The sequence below is a fragment of the Dermacentor silvarum genome, chromosome 1 (assembly GCF_013339745.2).
Source record: "Dermacentor silvarum isolate Dsil-2018 chromosome 1, BIME_Dsil_1.4, whole genome shotgun sequence".
Lineage (NCBI taxonomy): Eukaryota > Metazoa > Arthropoda > Arachnida > Ixodida > Ixodidae > Dermacentor > Dermacentor silvarum.
Genome location: NC_051154.1, coordinates 387,768,463 through 387,789,254, shown reverse-complemented (window position 1 = coordinate 387,789,254; position 20,792 = coordinate 387,768,463). Strand labels below are relative to the sequence as shown.

The 20,792-nt window shown below is 47.3% G+C and overlaps 1 protein-coding gene and 1 long non-coding RNA gene across 2 annotated transcripts in view; one reads left to right on the top strand and one right to left on the bottom strand.

Moving 5' to 3' along the window:
* The window catches only part of LOC125942463 (uncharacterized), a 129,402-nt gene that overhangs the window by 4,414 nt on the left and 104,196 nt on the right, over window positions 1-20,792 (top strand). The window lies entirely within an intron of this gene.
* The window catches only part of LOC119446210 (fatty-acid amide hydrolase 2-A-like), a 103,488-nt gene that overhangs the window by 1,211 nt on the left and 81,485 nt on the right, over window positions 1-20,792 (bottom strand). The window contains 4 exon segments of the mRNA XM_049660644.1: window positions 618-761; window positions 2,850-2,939; window positions 18,161-18,318; window positions 19,282-19,401. Coding sequence (XP_049516601.1) covers window positions 618-761; window positions 2,850-2,939; window positions 18,161-18,318; window positions 19,282-19,401 — 512 coding nt within the window.

The following is a 20,792-nucleotide window of genomic DNA, read 5'->3' as shown; positions in this document are numbered from 1 at the left end:
TCGCATTGCCGCTTGCGATTCTTCAAAATTAAATTGCTTCAAAATTAAATCTGTCCATCACGTAAGACAATGAATGACTCATACCACCTTAAGCAATACCCCATAAACGTGGTTTCCCCATTACGACGACAGAAGCAAAGCGAAATTCCACGCCGGAGACGAACGCGTCAGCAGTGGCACGAGCGTATTCACACGGTGGAGCCGAGGGGCGGCAATGAGCCAGCTGTGGAAGACGACGACGACGCTCGAGCCATTGCTGATGATGATAGTTTCCGTGCACATCGGACGAACGGATTTTGGTTTCGCCTAGCCATACAGCTTCGCTGTAAAAAGTGAATACCTACACCTGGTCTTTTAATCTAAAGACAAATCAAGTTGGATTACGAATTCTTTCAGTGTGGGAACTACAGCCTTTGCTAGTGACATTTTGGTTTCCATCATATTTCAGTTGAGAAAATGGCTTGCACTCATCATGTTAAACCATTCTGCTTTTATCTTTGAGCATTCACGAAATATGAAGGTATGCTTTTAATAATAAACAATATAATTTCCCTGTCATACCGAAGTCACAATGTTACATTCACAGTAAGTTCACTGGAGAGAAAAGTGAGGCTCACCTTGAGCAGTGCCAGCTCCGAGGCGAAGGAAGGAACAGCTGCAGCAGCCAGCCGAGCAGTGAAGATTTGGGCTGAGTAACGGAATTCTTCAAGGGCCAGTTCAACTACAGGGCTGCCATGTGCATGACGGATGTTGCGGGCCACCTGTGTGACACCAAGGGCAAGGCTTTGTACGCCCATGTAAAGTTAAACCTCTATATAACGAACTTCAATCTTATGAAATTCTCGATATAACTTTTTATAACTGCTTGTCCATAGAACACCACGTATTTTGAACGTCAACACAACGAAGTGTGTGTATACACAATTAAAATATAATTAAATTTCGCCCACGTCGCGAATGAATACCGAGATAATAATTGAAAGCTTCTGTGAACGCAGATGGCCAAATGGTTGCATTAATGAGGCTGCTTACACACTTCTCAAATTGTGTGACCGTTGAAGCGGAGCAGAGTCACGTTTCATATGAAGTCCAAGCGCGGTAAGATCCTATTGCACCCTGTGCGCTGTACGCTTTAGGTGCGAGTGAAAGCGTGTGAGGATAAGCCGGAAAAAAATGGTGGCTTCATAAGCACCATCTTCTCGCGCAAGCAAGGGGAAAGGAAGTGGTAACGTGATCAACCACGTGTGAGCGAGGGGGGGGAGGAGGACAGGCTGAAGAGTGTCCTTTTCTAGCGCAGCCTGCGCACCCTGTTTTAGAAGTAATCTGCTGTGTGTGCAAAGAATAGATGAGCACAGATGGTGTGGCATTGTACCCTGTCTTCCCACGCACCTAGTGCTAGAGGTTGTGAAAAATCGAGTTTCAGAGAGGCATTGTAGCGAGAGGCAGACGGAGCATTCGCTTTTCGCGACGGCGTCATCGTACTACGGGCGACACTCATCAGCTGCAGGGTTGTGGCTGGGTTTGCTTTTTACCGCCGGTGTGAAGATATTGTCGACACAGCATGAAACCGAATATTTTGTCACAGACTCTCTAATTCAACAAAATTGCTTTTTTATTATTCAAATTTGCTTTTTCCAATTGCCCAATAAGTCAGAAATTTGGTGGCCCCTTTCCACACAAGAGAAAACCACTGGCGACTGTACTTACTTGCATAAAAGATTGAGTTTCTATATAATGAAATTTCGACATAACGAAGCAAATTGCCATCTTACCGACATCATTATATCAAGGTTCAGCTGTATATTTCATTCTGAATTGCTCTACATTTGCACAACACGTGTGTGGCCATTTATTAGCCTGGCCATCTTATCCGAGTACAACGTGTGGTAATTATTGAAATGTTTTCAACCGTTCTCGTGAGCCTCGTGGGAGACAAAGCCGGCACATGCCTCCCCCCCCTCTTTCTCTAACGCAGGGAGCCCGGTCGCTTCTTGGTAGAAACTGTACATGAGTGCAACGTAGCACACAACACTTCTCAAAGTGTGCCACTCAGTCCACTTGTCCTCAAGCACAACAATGAGTTCAATGCCTGGTGTGCTGAGGAGTCTCGCCCAGTTTCTCGAGAATACTCACTTCTGACAGAGGGTGATAGTGAACCCTTTCTAATGCACTTGAGAGTTCTTTTCTAGGGAGGCTGAAATGAAAAAAAATTACAAAGAAGGTGTGCAATTTTTTCTTCTCTGCTGCAGTTGTCTCAGGTAGTGTTGTCGACAATCGCGATGCAAAATGAATAGACGTTTGTTGTGAAGGCCATGCCAAACCACAGGCGGCACAGAAACACTTCTTTAGCTCGTGATAACTCTCGCGGAAGATGGCACTGTAAATGCGGGTCCAAACTTTGAAGGCGAGTGTATATTCAGTCAAGTGCCATTGCAAGCTTGTGTGCTAGTGAGCCGATTCTGAGGATGGAAGAAATGTCATCTTCTTTTCATCATCTAAATCTTCAATGGACCGTATTAGTACTTCACGTAGCTGTGCTAGCATTTATAGCCTTCTCAACACACTAACAAATCAATTTTCCCTATTAGTATCTGAAAGGCACAGTTCATAGCAAGAAAATACCTGTCTGCCATCACTAGCAACAGCTGACTGGTCTTTACCTGTTTGCAATAGGCTGTAGCTTACACTATTGATTCATACAGGTAGGAGCCCAACACCCTTCCGAGGATTACAACTGTCTGCTTCCCAAGACCTTTACTGAGACTGTTTTATTGTGCAACCAAATTGTGACCCCATACACAAAAACAAAGCATCAGTTAAATGAGATGCCTAAACAACCCACCTTACACACAGTCTTTCATCTCAGGGTGGACAGGCGTGCAGAGGGTGCCACCCAGGTCATAAACCCTGTAGTACACTGTCACCTTGGACCAGTCCACCTGCAGCAAATGGAGCGATACAATGGTTAAGTCTTGAACTTTAGAGGGATAGAGGTCAGTGAAGTCACATAGCACAGAAACAAGCTCCAGTCTGGCCGGTAAAGTGGTTGAAGTCCACACCATGATGGTGTTGCCGAAAGCCCTTTTCCCTTTTCCTTACAGTTTTTTACACTTCCATTAAATAAACCTGTTAGTTTCCCATGCATTTGCTGGCTTCATTAGAGAGTTTAAGCTTGTTTGTAAATGTATCTGTGTTTACGAAATACCAGGTTACCAGAGAGGTGTACGGCAACACCAACACTTGTTTCGACATCGTGTGACGCAGAGTTTTAAGCAGAGAGCACACGAGGCTAATACAATAAAATCTCGGTCAACATAAATTGCTTAAACAGAACTGCCTCTAAATTGGTTGGCTTTGTATTTAGATAATGCAAAAGAACCTTCAGTAATCAGAACCGAAATTTTCACATCCCCGTATATAAATGTACCATATTTTCTGGGCTATAAGTCGCACCCCCCTCAAAACGGCAGTTTTTCTGAAAACAAAACAAAACGCATATAAGTCGTACCAGTGTGTAAGTCACACCTGTTCATTCGGTAAGCAATTAAAAAAAACTTAGTGATGTTTCACTTCATGAACGCAGGTCACGCACAAACGTATGGGTGCCATTCCTATATAATTGCAGCAGCAATTATATGGACACTCCAGGTGCATTTCTGCCGTATGGTCCAGCAATGTTCCGTATAAAGTCCAAGGGTGAAAATATCATCCCTGCGCGCCATATGCTGCATGTGCAAGTGAAAGCATGCGACGGTGAGCCGAATCACGCACAAGGGAGGAAAGCGGGAAGGCAGCGCGGGAGGGAGGGGGGGTGGGGGCAGCCTGTACTTTGGTAGCAACTGCGTAGTTGGTGCAGCGACACGCGCCGTATCTTGAAACCAATCTGCAGACATGGCGACTTCGAGGTCGGTTGACTCGCGGTCAGCTTGCCCCTGCTTGCGTTGCTGCTCCGTCCTTCTAGCACGGCGCTCGGGAACTCGATCACGAGAAGACCTGGTATTTCCATAGTGTGCACACAACCCTATAGGAACTTCCAGAGCAGGTCAACCCAGAGCACTTCGTGGCGATAGCATTCAATCCTATTTTGACGACAGTTAAAAAAATGTATATAAGTTGCACTGTTCTATAAAACGCACCGACGAAAAATTCAGAAAAAAACAAGCTCGACTTGTACACTGAAAAATGCGGTCGCAAAATAGAACTAAAATGTTGTAAGTTATGCTCTTGAACTTATTGTAAGACACATCGCCATGAGCATAAACTTTTTCCAGTTCCGGCTGTGCTCCGCACCCATGTTTTTTCTTCTCTGTAACGATGGCACATGTGGTGGTCTGAGTATAGGTCTGGGTATAGTCATCCTCACTGCGGCAGCCGATGAAAGTTGGTGAAGTTACGAGGCCTTGGCCCCGTTTTCACAATAAGCCTAGTTCTTGCCGTGGTGGCTTTATTAGGTGCCTCATTGCCACGTCTCATTCTTCTCACTTCGGTTGTTGGTGAACGCTGGAGAAGGTACGAGGCCTAGCCCCTGCTGTTTCAATGGCGACAAAGAAGCATGCACACTATGCTCTTACTTTGGGAAAGAAAGTGGAGATCATTGACGAATTCGACAGCGGCTTTTATACGAAACTGACACTCGGGATGAAACACACGGTTCCAAACAACAGCCTAACAAGGATTCTTCATGACAAAGAGAAGTTGCGGGGCACCTTCAAAAGTTTGCAATTCGGGCCTCAAAGGAAAATACTACGACTCACCAACCATGAAGAGCTGGAGAAGTCTCTTGGCTTGTGGCTGAGGAGAGCCCAAAGCCAGAACATCCCCATCAATGAGCTGCTAATCCATGCAAAAGCCAAAGAACTTATCCTTTAGCTTGGTATGAGGCCTTCTTGAGTCGCGAAGGCTCATTGACGAGGTTTAAAGAAAGAAAGGGCCTCGTTTTCCGCACAATTTCAGGGGAAGCGGCTGCAGCTGATCCCACTGCATGCCGTGATTGTCGTGCACAAGTGCTTCTGGAGATCCTGCATCAGTTCAATCCAGATGATATCTACAATGTGGATGACTGTCACCTTTACTTGGGAGTGTGGAGAGTTGCGTGCATGCGCTACCCTCGATGGAGGAGAGACACGACTGGCGGCATAGCAAACGAGGATTTAATATGTACAGGGACGGTGAATGCACGCGGCACACAAAACTCAAACCAAGAGTCAAAACTAAAGGCACGCAAAACTAGACATAACTCAACGAGAAAGCTTACTTAATAGAAAATCCAAAGCTCTAACTAAATACAACACTACTAGAAAACAACTATCTCATTTCCGGAGCCTAGCTCCGCCTTATAAATCTATAGGTCAGTCCTAGCCTTTGCTCGCCAAAGTCTGGCCACCCTGGCCTCGGCCTAACTGCGTCGTTAAGTGGAAACGGGATCGTCTCTTACGGATCGTCGTCTTGAACTTCCTGTCGCACACATGTCAGGCTCCTCCGAAGTGTTGAGAGTGCCGTAGGTGCCGATGTCTGGCGTTGTCTCTTTTGTCGGTGGTGAGCTCGTCGGTATCTCGTCGGTGATGCGCTCGTCAGCGATGGCGCTCGGCGCGGTTTAGGCCCACCTGGATAGGCCTAGCGTCGGGATGCGTCGCAACCTCTTCGTGAGTGCCGACGTGGTGTCTCGAGGAGAATCGAACGTGCCGGTCTGCCGCGGAAGGGGGATCCTCTCTGGGGTGCCCGGTCCTGCCGTGAGAGGCTGCAGCCAGTCCAGGAGCCTCGCTCGAACTTGCCGAGGTCGACGGCCACACCTTGGACGGCCAACGTCACGGACTCGGCCAGACCCCCAAGTCTCCCGTCGCCAGAGCGTAGCTGGAGATGCGACCTTCCTGGCCGGGAGCCACGTCGCTAATCAACGGACAGCACCGTTCATCCCTCGATTATGCCTCGGCTCACGTGCCTCGCGCGCTCGCGCCGTTCGGAACGCTCTGTTTATATCGTCCTCTTCTTTTCTCACAATGACAAAGCATTTTTTAAAGCTGCTGCTGTCAAAATCGATCACCCTTAAAAGTGAATGGTGTGCAGGCGGAAAACTTAGCAAAGAGGCGTCGGCACGAACATGTCTGGTAGTGCCAAGTTGAAGCTTTTAGTCATCGGGAAGTAAAAGAACCCTCGCTGCAATCTCGCCCGTTGTGTGCCAATCAAACATGAAAGCGTGGATGATGGTGGCTCTCTTCAGCAAGTGAATCCACAGAGAGGATGCACGATTTTCGTGGCTGAAAAGCCTTCACAACTGCCCTGGACATGGAACTGTAACTGGACTGAAGTCGATTCAGTTAAGAGTTCCTGCTGGACAATACCGCAGCACTGTTACAGCCCATTGATCAAGAGATTATCCAGGCCCTCAAAGTCTGCTTCCACAAGAGTCTCCTTCAGAGGATGCTGGTATGCATGAACAAGGACCAAGAATTGGTAGACACTGATCGTGCCATTTACATCATTCATGACGCCTGGAGGCAACTGACAGCAAGTACCATAGCAAACTTGTTCAGGCATGCAGGATTTTCTTCGCGGGTCCAGACTTTCAACATGCTGGATTTGCCTGAATGTGATAGTGAAGACAATGCCACTGAAAAGCAGGGCTTATTAAAGAAGTATGTGCAAGAAGTATGTGCACATAGACAGTGATGTTGCCACTTGCCCTGATAACACAGTGGAAAACATTGCTGCAGAGGTTTGTAACAAGGAAGAAGATGAGCAAGATCAGGCAACTCAAGACGACTACCACAGAAGCAGCTACTACACTTTAAGGAACCGAATGAGCTGTGCAGGCTCTTCAGAATTTTTTTTCAGAAAAAAACAAGATCTGAAGTGTTCGTGCAAAGCTTGTTTTTTACGGACAATGCAATCCTAAAAATGCGGTAGCAAGGATTGAAGCGCGCAAAAATTGATGCATCTTTTATTGCACAGTGACTAGTAGCTGCATAAATTTTGTGAATGCTGTGCCAAAAAGCTTCGTAATTTTCTGTGCTCTGTAAAAAACTATTAGCTACATTCACCTCCTGGTGCTCACAATTCCTCAAACAGTGATGCCACTGACGAACTGAGATTTGGAGCAATTTTTGGAGCAGCAAAATCTTAATTTTGGAGCAGTTTGGAGCATCCAGATTCAGATTTTGGAGCACTTTGGAGCTAATAAATGCCAGCTGCTAGACAAATCCTAAGCTAGTTCAAGCACTTAAATTTGACAAGCATTATTCCAGAAAGTATTTGCTTGCTGTAAAACAATGTTGCTCTGCCTCTAAATACATGAGTTTCCCTTTTTTTAAATGAAGGCAACAAACCTGTTCACACAGTGTGCTGTAATTATGGAATGGTAATTTGGAAGCGCATAAAAACATGGACACGAGAAGAAACGAAGACGAAGACAAGCTTGTCTTCGTCTTCGTTTCTTCTCGTGTCCATGTTTTTATGCGCTTCCAAATTACCATTCCATGATGACAGACCAACAAACCCACATCGCCAGTCTCGTCGATTTCATTGCTGTAATTAGTTTATTTCAAGTTGTGTAAAGGTGCTCAGATGTTGCCTTTTACATTGTATGATTTTTTTCATTGACAGCTGGCACTTTGTTATGTTTTCTGCAAGGCTCTAGTATCAGTCAGAAACGCCTGGCCAGACTTAATGTCATCAATGCTTTTCTGAGCCAGGCAAGCCTTGATGAGCCCGTCGTAATTCTCAGTCATTGCTTCAGACGACACCAAGTACTTTACAAAGGTCTGTTTTTCTTTGTAATGCTGAAGCCTCTGTTCAGCAACTGGCCGATTCACAACTGGCGTCGACCGATTATTTCGCCACCAGCAATTGAAACAAGCTCGATTATTCGGACTACCTTGAGGCACCATCACTGGCCCATAAATTTGAAGTATAAGTACGACCAAAATTTCGGACACCTTAAGGTACGCCATTCTATATATTTCGGACTCCACCTGCACGAGTGGTTTTTAATTTGACCGCCGAGTTGAGCGGAAATAGCAATATTTTGGCACTGATACGTCACTGGCATCGCCGCAGCATGGTGGTCGGCCATGTAGCCGACACCTCCTGGAAACCGAAACTTGCGAAGCCTAGTTAATCCAGCACCAACCGCGCCCAAACCATCAGGCAAGCGAACTCCGGCAAGCCATTCGGGAGTGCATTCGGGTTGGCTCCGCATGTCCAGCGTTTATACATTGACGTGTTAACTCGCGACACGGTCGCGGCGACGTTTAAGCGGCGCCGACTACATCCTCGATGTCTTCGCCGACAAGGAGTGACTGTATCGAAAAAAAAAACTGCCGTCATTCGGCTATGATAGTGCGGTCGATTCGTGCGCGGCGATTTTTTAGCGATGCATTCCACTTGATTTTACATGCCACCCTTATCATCCGCCGTTATCTGTCAGCTGATACCATACAACGCAAGAGCAAGGAGAGGCTGCGGAAAAGGCATTGCTACAATATCGCGGTCCTGTTGCCAAAGGTTGAAGATTCGGTGCATTCATGAATTGTACTTTCGTCTTTTTATGGCGACAGCATGACAGTGGTACAGATACGGACTGACGAGATCGTAGGCAAGCGTACGTGCACGCAGGACCTCGTTGACAAACTTCGGCTTTATTTTTGGACGATTACTTTCCGGGATGCTTTAATTTCCTCGACATTTCACGCGACTAGCATTGGACACGTCGACGGATGATAGCGTTCCTGGTACTCTACCAAGTATGCCGATGCTGACGCTATGATGATGATTGTTGGAGTTTATTGGCGCAAGGGCCAGATGTGGCCAAAGAGCGCCAAGGTGATGATAATGGCTTGTCAGTGGTATGAATAGTGAATTATAAGGTGTGGAATTATAAGGTGTGGAAGGTGAATTATAAAATCGGTAGGTAACCATTAGCATTATGGCAATGACTAATGAGGTGTGCTATGGACACAAGAGATGCATTGTGAAAGGATGATATACTAAAATAAGTCACAGGCGGGAATTTTCAAAACGCACTACTGCCTAGACAGAACCCTTGAAGTGCAAGGGCCTGGAGGCATGTGCTATACTTGACTCTATCGCGGCTGCATCCTCTGGAGAGAGGATGCGCTACGTATTTACTGGGCTTATAACATGTAGGACTACATCGCTCAAAAAAGCGAGGACTGCTTTGGCATTAAAAAGCGGTTCTTTACCAAGAAACATAGCGGGATGGAGAGGGATAGAACAGCGGTATGCCAGAGGAAAAGGGTTCTTACTCTCTCTCTCGGCTTCCCTACACTCCAGGAGGACGTGAAGAATGGTGAGCCTCTCGCCACATCTACCACAGGTTGGAGGATCATTACCATTCAATAGAAATTTGTGGGTACCAAATGTGTGTCTTATTCTGAGGCGACAGAATAGGACATCAGTTCGCCGTGTTTTTGATGCAGAGGGCCAGAAACCTAACTGTGGCTTAATCAAGTGAAGCTTATTATTTGTTTCCGCATCCCACAAGCGTTGCCAATGGCTTCGCAGTTTCTTGCACTAGAAAGGTTTCAAATCTGTTACAGGGACAGCAGCGGTAGGATAAATAGCGTGCAAAGTTATTGATGTGGCCATTTGGTCGGCAAGAACATTACCCTCGATGTCTCTATGCCCAGGCACCCAGCATATTATGATTTGTTGTTTAGATGCATAAACAGAGCAGATCAGTGAGTAGAGGGTGATAATTACAGGGTTTTTATGTTTTTGCGGCATCGATAACGCTTTAGCAACGCTTAAAGAGTCCAGTCTACAGGCCTCTGCCGTAAAGATGTTTGTATGGGGATAAAGTACATCAGATTCCGAGAAGAAAGGACCAACTGCCGCAAAGGAAACGCCGGCATGTGACTTTGATGCGTCTGTGTAAAATTCAGGGCAAGAGTATTTCGCCTTTAGTTCTAAAAAGTGCATTTGAATGTGTGCATCTGGCGCGTGTTTTGGGACTTCAATAAACGATGTGTCACATTCAACCAGCTGCCACTGCCACGGCGGTAGCAGCTTTGCTGGAGGCATTAGGCAATGTTCAAGTAGTGCAGCAGCCATTTCTTCACTGAGCGTTCTCACGCGTAGCGAGAAGGGTTGCTTTGCTGTTGGTCGATTATTAAATAGTGTGGCACATGTGGTATCGTTTATGGTAAAATAGGTAGGATGTGTACGGTTTAAATTTATTTTAAGGAAATATGTAAAGCTGGCATAAGTCCTCTGAAGGTGGAGCGACCACACGTTTGCTTCCACATAAAGACTTTGTACGGGGCTTGTCCTGAAGGCCCCAGTCGCGAGGCGGATTCCTAAATGGTGAACAGGATCCAACATTTTTAAAGCACTGGGTGCAGCAGACTGATAGACTATCGCGCCGTAGTCAAGTCGTGAGCCGACAAGGCACCTATACAAGTTTAAAATGCATTTCCTGTCACTGCCCCATGTTGTACGCGGCAGCAGCTTCAATAAGTTCATTGTTTTCAGGCACTTAGCCTTCAAATATTTGATGTGCAGAATGAATGCGAGGTTCGAGTCCAATATGATGCCGAGAAACTTCTGCTCTTTGCTTACAGGTAATGTGGTACCAGAGAGCTCAATAGCAGGGTCTGGTACTATTCCTCTCTTATTAGTGAAAAGGACGCATGTGCTTTTATGTGGGCTCAACCTAAAACCGTTTTCATCAGCCCATTTAGCCACTTTATTTAAGCCATGCTGGACATGTCGTTCGCAGACAGCAAAGTTGCACGATTTAAAACCAATCCGGACATCATCTACATATACAGAGTAGAACATCGTTCGTGGAATAGCCGTGCGCAGAGAATTCATTTTCACAATAAACAGGGTACAGCTAAGCACACCGCCTTGCGGGACAGCAGTTTCCTGGGTGAAAGACCTAGACAAGGCCTGGCCCACCCTTACACGAAAGGTACGGTTAGAAAGGTAGCTTTGGATAGTACTCAACATGTTGCCGCGGACACCCATAGCGGAAAGGTCTCGGATAATACCGAAGCGCCATGTGGTGTCATACGCTTTCTCTAAATCAAGAAATACGGAGAGAAAAAACTGTTTGTGTATAAAGGCATCTCTTATGATTGCCTCGATGCGGACAAGGTGGTCTGTAGTCGACCTACCTTCTCGGAAGCCACATTGGTAAGGATCTAGTATTCCGTTGCTTTCTAGGACAAAGATTAGGCGCCACTTAATCATCTTTTCGAAGAGCTTGCACAGACAGCTTGTCAGAGCAATGGGTCTGTAGCTACTAGGTAAGGACGGGTCCCTTGCCCTGTTTAAGTATGGGGATTACTATAGCTTCTTTCCAAAAAGATGGAATGGAACCAGCAGCCCACATGACATGAAAAAGAGAGAGGAGTGTCTTTTGTGTTTCAGGTTGTAGGTGCTTGATCATTTCATACAGGATACGGTCAGCACCTGGTGCCGAGCCGTTGCAACAAGCGAGAGAAGCTTTAAGTTCAGCTAAACTAAACGGGCAGTTGTAATGTTCATTTCGGGCACATTTCCGATCGAGGGGTTGCCGCTCTGCGCGCTCTTTGAACCTCAGAAACAGTGGCGTAGCCAAGGGGGGGGTTGGGGGGGTTCAAACCCCCCCCCCCCGAAATTTTTTCCTCACCCCCCCCCTACTTACCCGCCCTTTGTTTTCGTCGCTTCGCGCTGACATAATTCATAAAACCGGTGCTACTATCACAATTTCATTCCTGGGCGCTTCCGTTTGGTTGGCAATTTATAGCGAATCATGTCTGCATATGGAAAAAACTGTCACGCTGTTTGTCAAGGCTTTGACACTCTGTGAAGTTTTGGGCGAGAATGTTGCGGCCGCATTCTGAAGCAACAAATGTGCAACAAATGAAGCAACAAATGCGGCAGCCGCATTTTAGATGATGGCGAAAACGCTCGAGGCCCGTTTACTTAGATTTAGGTGCACGTTAAAGACCCCAGATGGTCGAAATCTCCGGTATACATTTCCGCCGCTTCCCTTCAGGTGCTGGTTAGGCCGCGCTCGCGCAGGATCTTAGGCTACGTTTACACTTGGTCTCAAAGCTGTCGGAAGCGGCAAAATCTTGCAAAAATCCGCCCGCCTAGGCGGCAAAACAGGCATAAAAACAGGCTGCGAGCCAAATCAGTCTCGGGCCGATTATTTCGCCATGGCGAAGCGGAAACGCGGCGGAAAGTCGTTCTGCTTCACTGCAAGCTACACTAGCATGTAAACAACTGGTCGTAAAATTGAACATGGCACCAGAAGTGTAGGCTGTAATGCTGATCGACGCGATCAAGAACCAGCCCTTGCTCTACGACAAGAGTGGCACTAAAACGTACTGTCAGCAATACTCGCGATAGTATTCAATGTCGCGCGACCGGAGGTGCGGCAACGAAGCCTTGGCGTGAGCCAACTTCTCGCGCTTTTGCAAAACCAGGCGAACCCACCACTGCCGTTTCCGAGGTGTCCGCGTCTTCCGTTTAGTCATTGTCCATTTCTAGAAAACAAGTAGGTAGAAGTATAAGAGCCATTTCTTCTTCCACTTCCACGGCAGACAATAGTTAGGCAGATTCCTCGTTGGCGCTCCATAATTCTCCTCGCACGTGTACGGTATGTTGCAGAAGTCGCGGGGTGCTTTTCTCGTCGCGACGATAGATTGGGAGCGTATAGGTCTCACGTAGGACGCGCAGGCTTTGGCGAGCCCCAACACAAGGGCCAGCTCGGGTTTCAGCTGTGGTGTTCCCGTTGCCCCTTTGGTGTCCTGGAGGCACCGACAATACCAAATGATGAAATGTTATTACAACTTGTAAATAAAAGCTATTAAAGAAATATTCTCACGCCTAGGCACCAACCTGTGACTCAGCGCTACCGCGCCCATGTGCAGAGAATTACGGAACGCCAACGAAGAATTTACCGAAGGTCGCAGATGACACGCGAAGTTGCGTAAAATGATCACTTTTGATGACGGTACGTGGGTCAAAGAATGAACATACCGCTAGACATAATGCGATAATGAGCGCCACCACGCCGACAAACGTACGCAGACGAGATGGATCTGGACGAAAACGGCAGCGGCGGCCGCGGCGGTAGCAAAACAAATGTGAACTTGGACAGGCGCGGAAAAAATATTCCGGCCGCTTTGGCCTTTCCGCCCGCTTGCCGCTTCCCAAGTGTGAACGTAGGCTTAGTCTGCGCGAGAAACGTCTCTTGTTTGCGATTGCGCCCCTACGGAAGGCTGGTAATTACTGTTGTGTTGTTGAATCACAAACCAGCAATTACGGAAGGCTGGTAGTTGCGGTTTCAGTTGTGGAATCCCAAACCAGCAATGTACACACGTAGGGGTTGATGACAGCAGTGAAATTCCACCGACTCGCAATAGAATGCACGAAACAGACAGCCGACAAGCATGAATTACTGCTGTGCGCAGTACAGCGTAAGTAAACTCTTGTTGCAGGCGCTGACAGTTCTCGTCAGAGTTCACGCGTCCTGAGAAATTGATTATGTGCACTATGTACTGAACAATACCGGAGTTCATTCCTGCATCACTAGTGCACCAATCAGTCGAGATTCTGTGAGGTACAAAGCCGCTTCCTGTTTGCACCGGCGTAAGTCAAGCAGAAATGAGTTGCACGCACTACTTAAAATGCGTACACATGCCATATCTATGCTGTGCGGTGAAATATTCTGCACAATTCTGAATCTGTTGACGTAAAGGCAAATGACGGCTGCACGCTCGCACACAGCGGAAGACACAGCGGCCCATGCACTTGCCGCAGGAAATGCAACCCTCTCGTATGAGGGAGCAGGGCGACGAAAGCTTCGAAAAAAAAAGCCTTACGCGTTTTTGCGCGTATTTAAGTTTTCTAGCGCAAAGACGCAGCGAACAAGCTATTGCTATGAGAGTAGGTATAGCCTGGTCACACGTGCATTTTCACGCGTATAGCCGTCCTTGACTTGTGAAACGCACTTCGCCCCGACGAGGACGACGCCATCTACGCTTAACGGAAATTAACAATTAATGATGTCTTCTCCGATCGCACGGGTCGTCTCAATGATGCGTTTTCGAAGACTGGTCCATTCAGTGGCGCGATGAGAGACCGTTGCTCCAAACGCCCACTGTACCTGTCGTACTTACTGTATTTACTGAGCTTACTTTACTTTTTACTTAATTGCTTCACAAGCACACGCGAGGAGGGGGGGGGGGAGGGGGGGTCCCATGTCTTTGATATACATGTAGAGTGTGTGCTTAAACTACCGACATTTATCACGTGACCTAGAGGAAAGCAGAAGCTTGCCCCCCCCCCCCCCGGTCGGGCCGGTGAACCCCCCCCCCGAAAAAAATTTCTGGCTACGCCCCTGCTCAGAAATGTTTGTGTGTATTGAGATGCACTGGAGACATATTCAAAGTGTTCGCCCAGACAATCTGCCTGATCCTCCAGGCCATCTCCTTGGGTGCTCACTAAGGGCAGTGGGTTCGTCTCACGGCCCTTTAATTTATTCACCCTGTTGCATACTTTTGCCTCGGCTGTGTAGGAATTTATACCAGAAATGTACCTCTCCCAACTCTCTCTCTTTGCATGTCTACGTGTCCTTCTGCGTTGCAATTTAACCTGTTTGAAATAATAAGATTTTCGGCAGTAGGAGAATCGCGAAGCAATCCCCGACCTTTGTTTTGATTTTTGCGCGCTTCACGACATTCTTCGTTCCACCAAGGAATGCGGCGCTTCTGAGCCAGTCCGCTAGTTTGTTTAATACATTTTGTAGCAGCGTCAATAATAAAACCAGTTAGATATGCTACGGCGTCGTCTACGTTAAGAGCAACAATGTCATCTCGGCCTAAGTGTGTTAGCTCTCGGAACAGTTCCCAGTTCGCCGAGTCCACGTTCCATCGAGGAGGTGGTGACAAGCATCCATCTCGTTTCGTTGAGTTCAACATAATTGGGAAGTGGTCGCTTCCATAGGGGTTCTTAAGAACGGACCACTCCAGGTATGGCATTAGTGTGCTCGACAATATGCTTAAGTCTATAAACGAGTATGTGTTATGTGTAATACTGTAGTACGTAGGTTCTTTCTTGTTCAATAAACATTCACCTGAAGAAAACAGAAAATTTTCTATAAGGCGCCCTCGCGCATCGCAACGGGAGTCGCCCCAAAGGGGGCTATGAGCGTTAAGTCACCAGCGACGATGTATGGCGGAGGAAGTTCATCGATGAAGCTCTGAAATTCTGTTCTTGAAAGCTGATGGGAAGGGGGAATGTAGATGGAGCTAATTGTGACTAGTTTACCAAACAACACTGCTCGGACAGCAATTGCCTCAAGGGACGTTCGGAGGCTTAATTGCTGACATGCAACGCCCTTATCGACCATAACGGCCACACCCCCTGACGAGGCGAGAGTGTCATCGCGGTCTTTGCGGAAAGTGACATCTTGCCTTAAAAAGTTTGTCTGTGTTAATTTTAGGTGTGTTTCTTGTACACACATCACCTTTGGACTGAATTTGCGGAGGAATTCTTTAACATCGTCAAGATTACGTAGAAGTCCTCTCACGTTCCATTGTAATACTTGGGTATCCATAATGGAAAAGAAGTTAGTGATGTGTGTACAGAAAGATAGAAGTTAGTTCGCGAGACCTTTCCAGGCCCCGTGATGCGTGGTTTTCCTTTCTTCCCGGTGCGCTCCAGGGAGCTGCACTGTTCTTTGGGCGTCTGAGACGCCGGTGGTCTGCTTGTGTCCATCACCTCGTCTGAGGCGGTGGATAGTGCCCGCTCAGCGGGGACGTTCGCGGGGATTTCAGGCCGAACTGCACGGGCAGTGGCCCTGGGTCCAGCAGGCCCGCGGGTCTGCTGGCCCTCCTTGGAAGGGGGCGGAACAGCGCTGGCTGCTCCAGCCGGGGGGGCTGATGGCGTGACTGTCGTCACACTCCGTGTGACTTGGGTAGCCGCCGAAAGATGTGGCGCTGCCCCCCGGCGCGCCACATTGGAGTATTAAGGACTGGACTGGTTGTGGAGATAGAAACGCCTACGTGCCTCTAGGAAAGATAGGTTCACCTTGACTTTCAGTTCTATAATTTGTTTCTCTTTTTTCCACGAGGGGCACGATCGCAAGTAGGCGGGGTGATCTCCTTCACAGTTGGCACAGCGGGTTGCTGAAGTGCAGATGTGAGAAGCGTGTTCATTTGAACTACACTTAGCACAAGTAGCGCGCCCTCGGCAGTTTTGCGACCCATGCCCAAAACGCTGACACTTGAAGCATCGACGCGGATTTGGGATGTATGGCCTGACACGAAGCTTGCAGTAGCCAGTTTCAATTGATTCTGGTAGATTGCTAGTTCCAAAAGTAATGATAATATGCTTGGTAGGTATTTGCTTGTCATCTCGCCTTAGTGTTATCCTCTGCACCTTGACTACGTTCTGGTCTTGCCATCCTTCAAGTACTTCGCTTTCACTTAGTTCAAGGAGATCGTCTTCCAAGACGACACCGCGCACTGTGTTCATTGACCTGTGGGGGCCCACAGACACGGGGATGCCTCCAAACGCCACAAGTTTCGAAAGCTTGTCGTACTGTGGTTTGTCGTGAACGTCTAGAATAAGATCGCCGCTTTCCATCTTCGTTACTTTATAACCTGGGCCTATTGCTTCAGTGAGACATTTGGCTACAACAAATGGCGAGATCATTCGGACTGTCCTAGTTTCGTGCTGGCTGTGTATGACGTGATACTTCGGGAAAGACTGCTGCGGTTTCAAAAAGAAATTAAAACTTTCATCGGTGCGACCCCTTTTCAGGGAGCGATCAGCTAGTGTGGGAAAAGCATTTGTCATGTAAAAATGAAAAATTCGGCGGCGATGGTAGCCAGCCACCACCGAGCCCAACAAGGGGACGCTACAAGTTTAGAATACTTGCAGACGCCAGCCATGCATCGCCACTATAACCTAATATAAAATACCCAAGGTTGGATAGCTACACCAGGTTAACCCTTGCCGCCTGGAAATTTGGAAGTGAGAAGAAGTGACTAGAAGACAGGACAGTTGGCAAAGTGAGAGAGAAAGACAAAAGATTGGAGAGCGGGACAGGAAAAGGCGACTACCGATTTCCTCCAGGTGGGTCAGTCTGGAGGTGCCGTCTATGTGAAGCAGAGGCCGAAGAGGTGTGTTGCCTCCGCCGGGGGCCCTTAGAGGTCTGTACATCCGGCATCGGCTCAACCCCCAGAATCCCCCTTTACTCAGACACGGCTAAGCCGCGCACGCTACACGCGGGAGGGTCCAACCCCCATGTGCTCGGGTCCGTGGTGTCGCAACACACCAAACGCCTGCTTACGCAGACGCCCCTGCGGGGGATGCTGACGCCAGTGACGCGAAATCCCGCGAAAGTGAACGTATCCCCAAGAGTGGCCAACCGAGAATAATGGCTTTTTTTAGCCACGGGCGGAATATATTCAGTTATTTTCAGGTGAATCTGGATATTTCAGACTCCCAATTTGCGCTTTCAGCAGTCCCCATCGAGCCCGAATTATCACGGTCGTCGTTCGATTCATGAAGCCGCTTTTGTCATGTGCACTATGCACGTCTGCGGGCCACTGCGGCCACACACGTAATGCACAGGCGCTAATTTTGGCGCACTTCGGCGCAAAATCGTGTATTTTTAACAGGATGGTGCAGAAAATCTCGTATGGCGCAATCTGGCGCATTAGGCGCAGGAGTTGGAGCACTGCCTTATAACAATATTAAGAGGGTGTGGCACATAGTGCTGCACCCTTGCTCATCTTTCTCAGTAAACGCAACTCCTGTTAAATGGAATTAATTTCTTCGGTCCCTTGAAGTTCTGTTTAACAAGATTCTGCTGCACTGAAGTGACCTATCATATTCTGCTTAACTGCTGGTGTAAAGCATTGGTAGTGACATAATCGTAAGCGTGCAGCCCTTTTCAAATTTTTTTTTGACAAGGGCACTCGTACGACAAACATTTTACAAGCACTTTGCGATTGGACAAAGCATCACAAGATGTCGCCGCCAGCTTCGCTACTGTTGCCCACAGCTCTGGTAAATCTGTCATCCGTAAATGGCAAGAAGTTCACGAACAAACTAAAACTCTCCATCGTCCGTGTGCTTTGTACCATCGTAACCAACAGAAAATCGTGCCCCTCGGTTCTCTCGATTCTTCTCGCACCTCAGTGTTGAATGGCACCAGGGATGCACGGGGTCCCGCCATGATGGCCAGCATGGGTTCGAGGTCCTGGGCATACCGGCACATGGGACCTGCCACGAGGCAGGCGTCCAAAGAGTGATCGCGTGCCGGTGGGTACTGGCCCTTGTTGGATACCAGCCCTGAAGACAGCGTGCACAGCCACCGTCAGACGACGCAAGCAATCGATAGACATGCCAAGTAGGTTTATTAAAGCGAGATTTTCTTAGCGAACCCTCCTAGACTTATCTGATCATGGCTGCCGCCGTCTTGCTAAATAGCTCAAGCACAGAAATTAATAGAAAATAATTACATGTCTGACGATGGGATTAAATCTCGGTGTCCCAGCAGAACAACCAGATGCTCTAACCATTAAGCCACAACTGCATACATACTTCTCTCATGCCAACACCAAAATAGCTCTTTGAGATGATTGGCACATGCGTGCCACGTCTCGTAGCATATGCACATTGTGTGCGAGTGAATTACGCATCTTGCACACAAGCAGCTTTTTTTTGTTTCAGTCTTCGCGGGGGAGCACATTTACGTTTGCAGTTGTGACCACTTTCATACCTATACAATGTGGAGTGCACGAACACATTCTTTGACCCCGTTATGTATGCAATCCAAAGAATCAACCCAGACACATTCGCTTTGGCTAAGCGATACAACAGATGAAACAGAGAAAAGCAAAATGACAGGACAAGTGCCTCTCTCGATTCCTTCTATGCAACCTTTGTGTGGTGGTGCACCTTGCGGCTTCCATTAACATTGTCTAAATATCGCCTGGCCTGCCCCCATTCAGTATACATGCGCTGTTGTTATAATGAAAGGAGATGGACAGATGATACAAGACAGCATGCCTACAGTTACAATAATACGCTACGCATAATGGCATAAAAAACATCTTTCCGGCAGCCACAATGCAATGCCAACTAATTAACGCACTATTGAAGGTAAGGCTTCAGGCTAAAGTGGTCACAGAAAGCCCATCAGTGACATCCTACAGTGTGCACTGCAGGATTTCATAATGCCACAGAGTAGCCCGACATGCGCAAATGAAGAAAGTGCAGGCAGCAATATCGGAACACAGAAAAATGCGTCACCTCTTGTTGGCTTGTGGTCGAAGATGCCATTGAAGAATGCTAGCATCCGTATGCTGCCGCTGATGTCAGTTCCAACACCAATTACGGAGCCAGCACTAGCGATGAGGCTTCCCTCACCCCCTGCACTATCGACAGGGCGCAAGCAAACAAACAATTTCAACAAATAATGTAAATTTGATTGATACTGTAATTTGTCATTTAAATTTGATTTACAACCACTTGCTTTTGGTTATTAGCACAAGCAGAAGTGAGTCAGAGTTCACATATTCAGCCCTGGCACATTATTGCAGCAATGGCTGCTGTGCCATTAAAATATGAATTACTATGACTAAAAGGCAAACAAATGTGAAAATGCTTTTTTAGTGGTGCAAATCTCCCACTTCTCAGACTTCCTAAAAAGAACGAAAAGACAATGCCTAACAAAGCTCGATGAGAAATAAACAAGTGTTCCATTTATATACAATGTTTTGGTGAAGTGCTGGACACATAAACCGAACTATCACTTTCTTTCAAAAGCATCAAAGAATGTTATACAACTAGTGCGCAAAAAGAGATGTAATTTGGTTGCGCTTCAATTTTTGCACAGGATGCATGTTCACAAGCAGGTGCTTGCCAAAGAATTTCACAGAGCCATCATGTTTGAACACTGCGAAGTTTACACTATACACATAATGCTGCTAGGTTGACATTGTAGCATGCATGCAGTCATTGCTACCAAGGGCACTGCCACTAGGCTCTTACTAATCTTTGTGATCCCAATTTTCTTTCTGCAACGTGATTAACAACTTCAATAACATCGATTAATGTAGCCAGCATAGCTGCATTGTGTGTCCACAATGCAGAATCGAACGTATGAAGCAGGCCCGTAGCCAGGCATTTTTTTCGGGGGGAGGGTGGGGGCACTCGCTGACGGCCTTGACTATACGAGGAAAGCACCTATTTTTCAGTAATTATTTTCGGTATAAATTGCATTATGTAAATTACGATTTTACAATAATATTTTATTATTACTGACAAGTGCAAGCATGACATTGCGAAGCGGGCCGTGCATAGAGCCGACGACTGTAGGGTGCAGTCTTCTGCTCTATTGCGATGCTCCGGGTCGCTTATGCGGTGGCCCGTTCGGCCGATGTACTCAGCGCCGTAGGACATGGAACGATCAAAATTTCGAGGGGGGGAGGGTGGCCCTAGAAACCCCCCCCCCCTCTGGCTACAGGCCTGGTATGCAGCACACACTGATATGGCCCAGTTGCCCGATGGAATGGGCTAGACAACTTATTGCTTGCTTACTGCCTTATGGCTAATACAACTTCTCATCGCCTCCTTGCATTGTTGTTGAACTGCTGCTGCTGCTTTATGTGCTGGAGGCGTGTTTGGCTTTTAGCCTATATTCCTTTCCAGGATATAAACGCGAAACATAAACGTGAACTGAATTGAACATTTAACCCTTTGAGGTTCACCGCCATGCATGTTTCGCAACAACTGCATGTCTCAAATAATTTTTTTTGGGG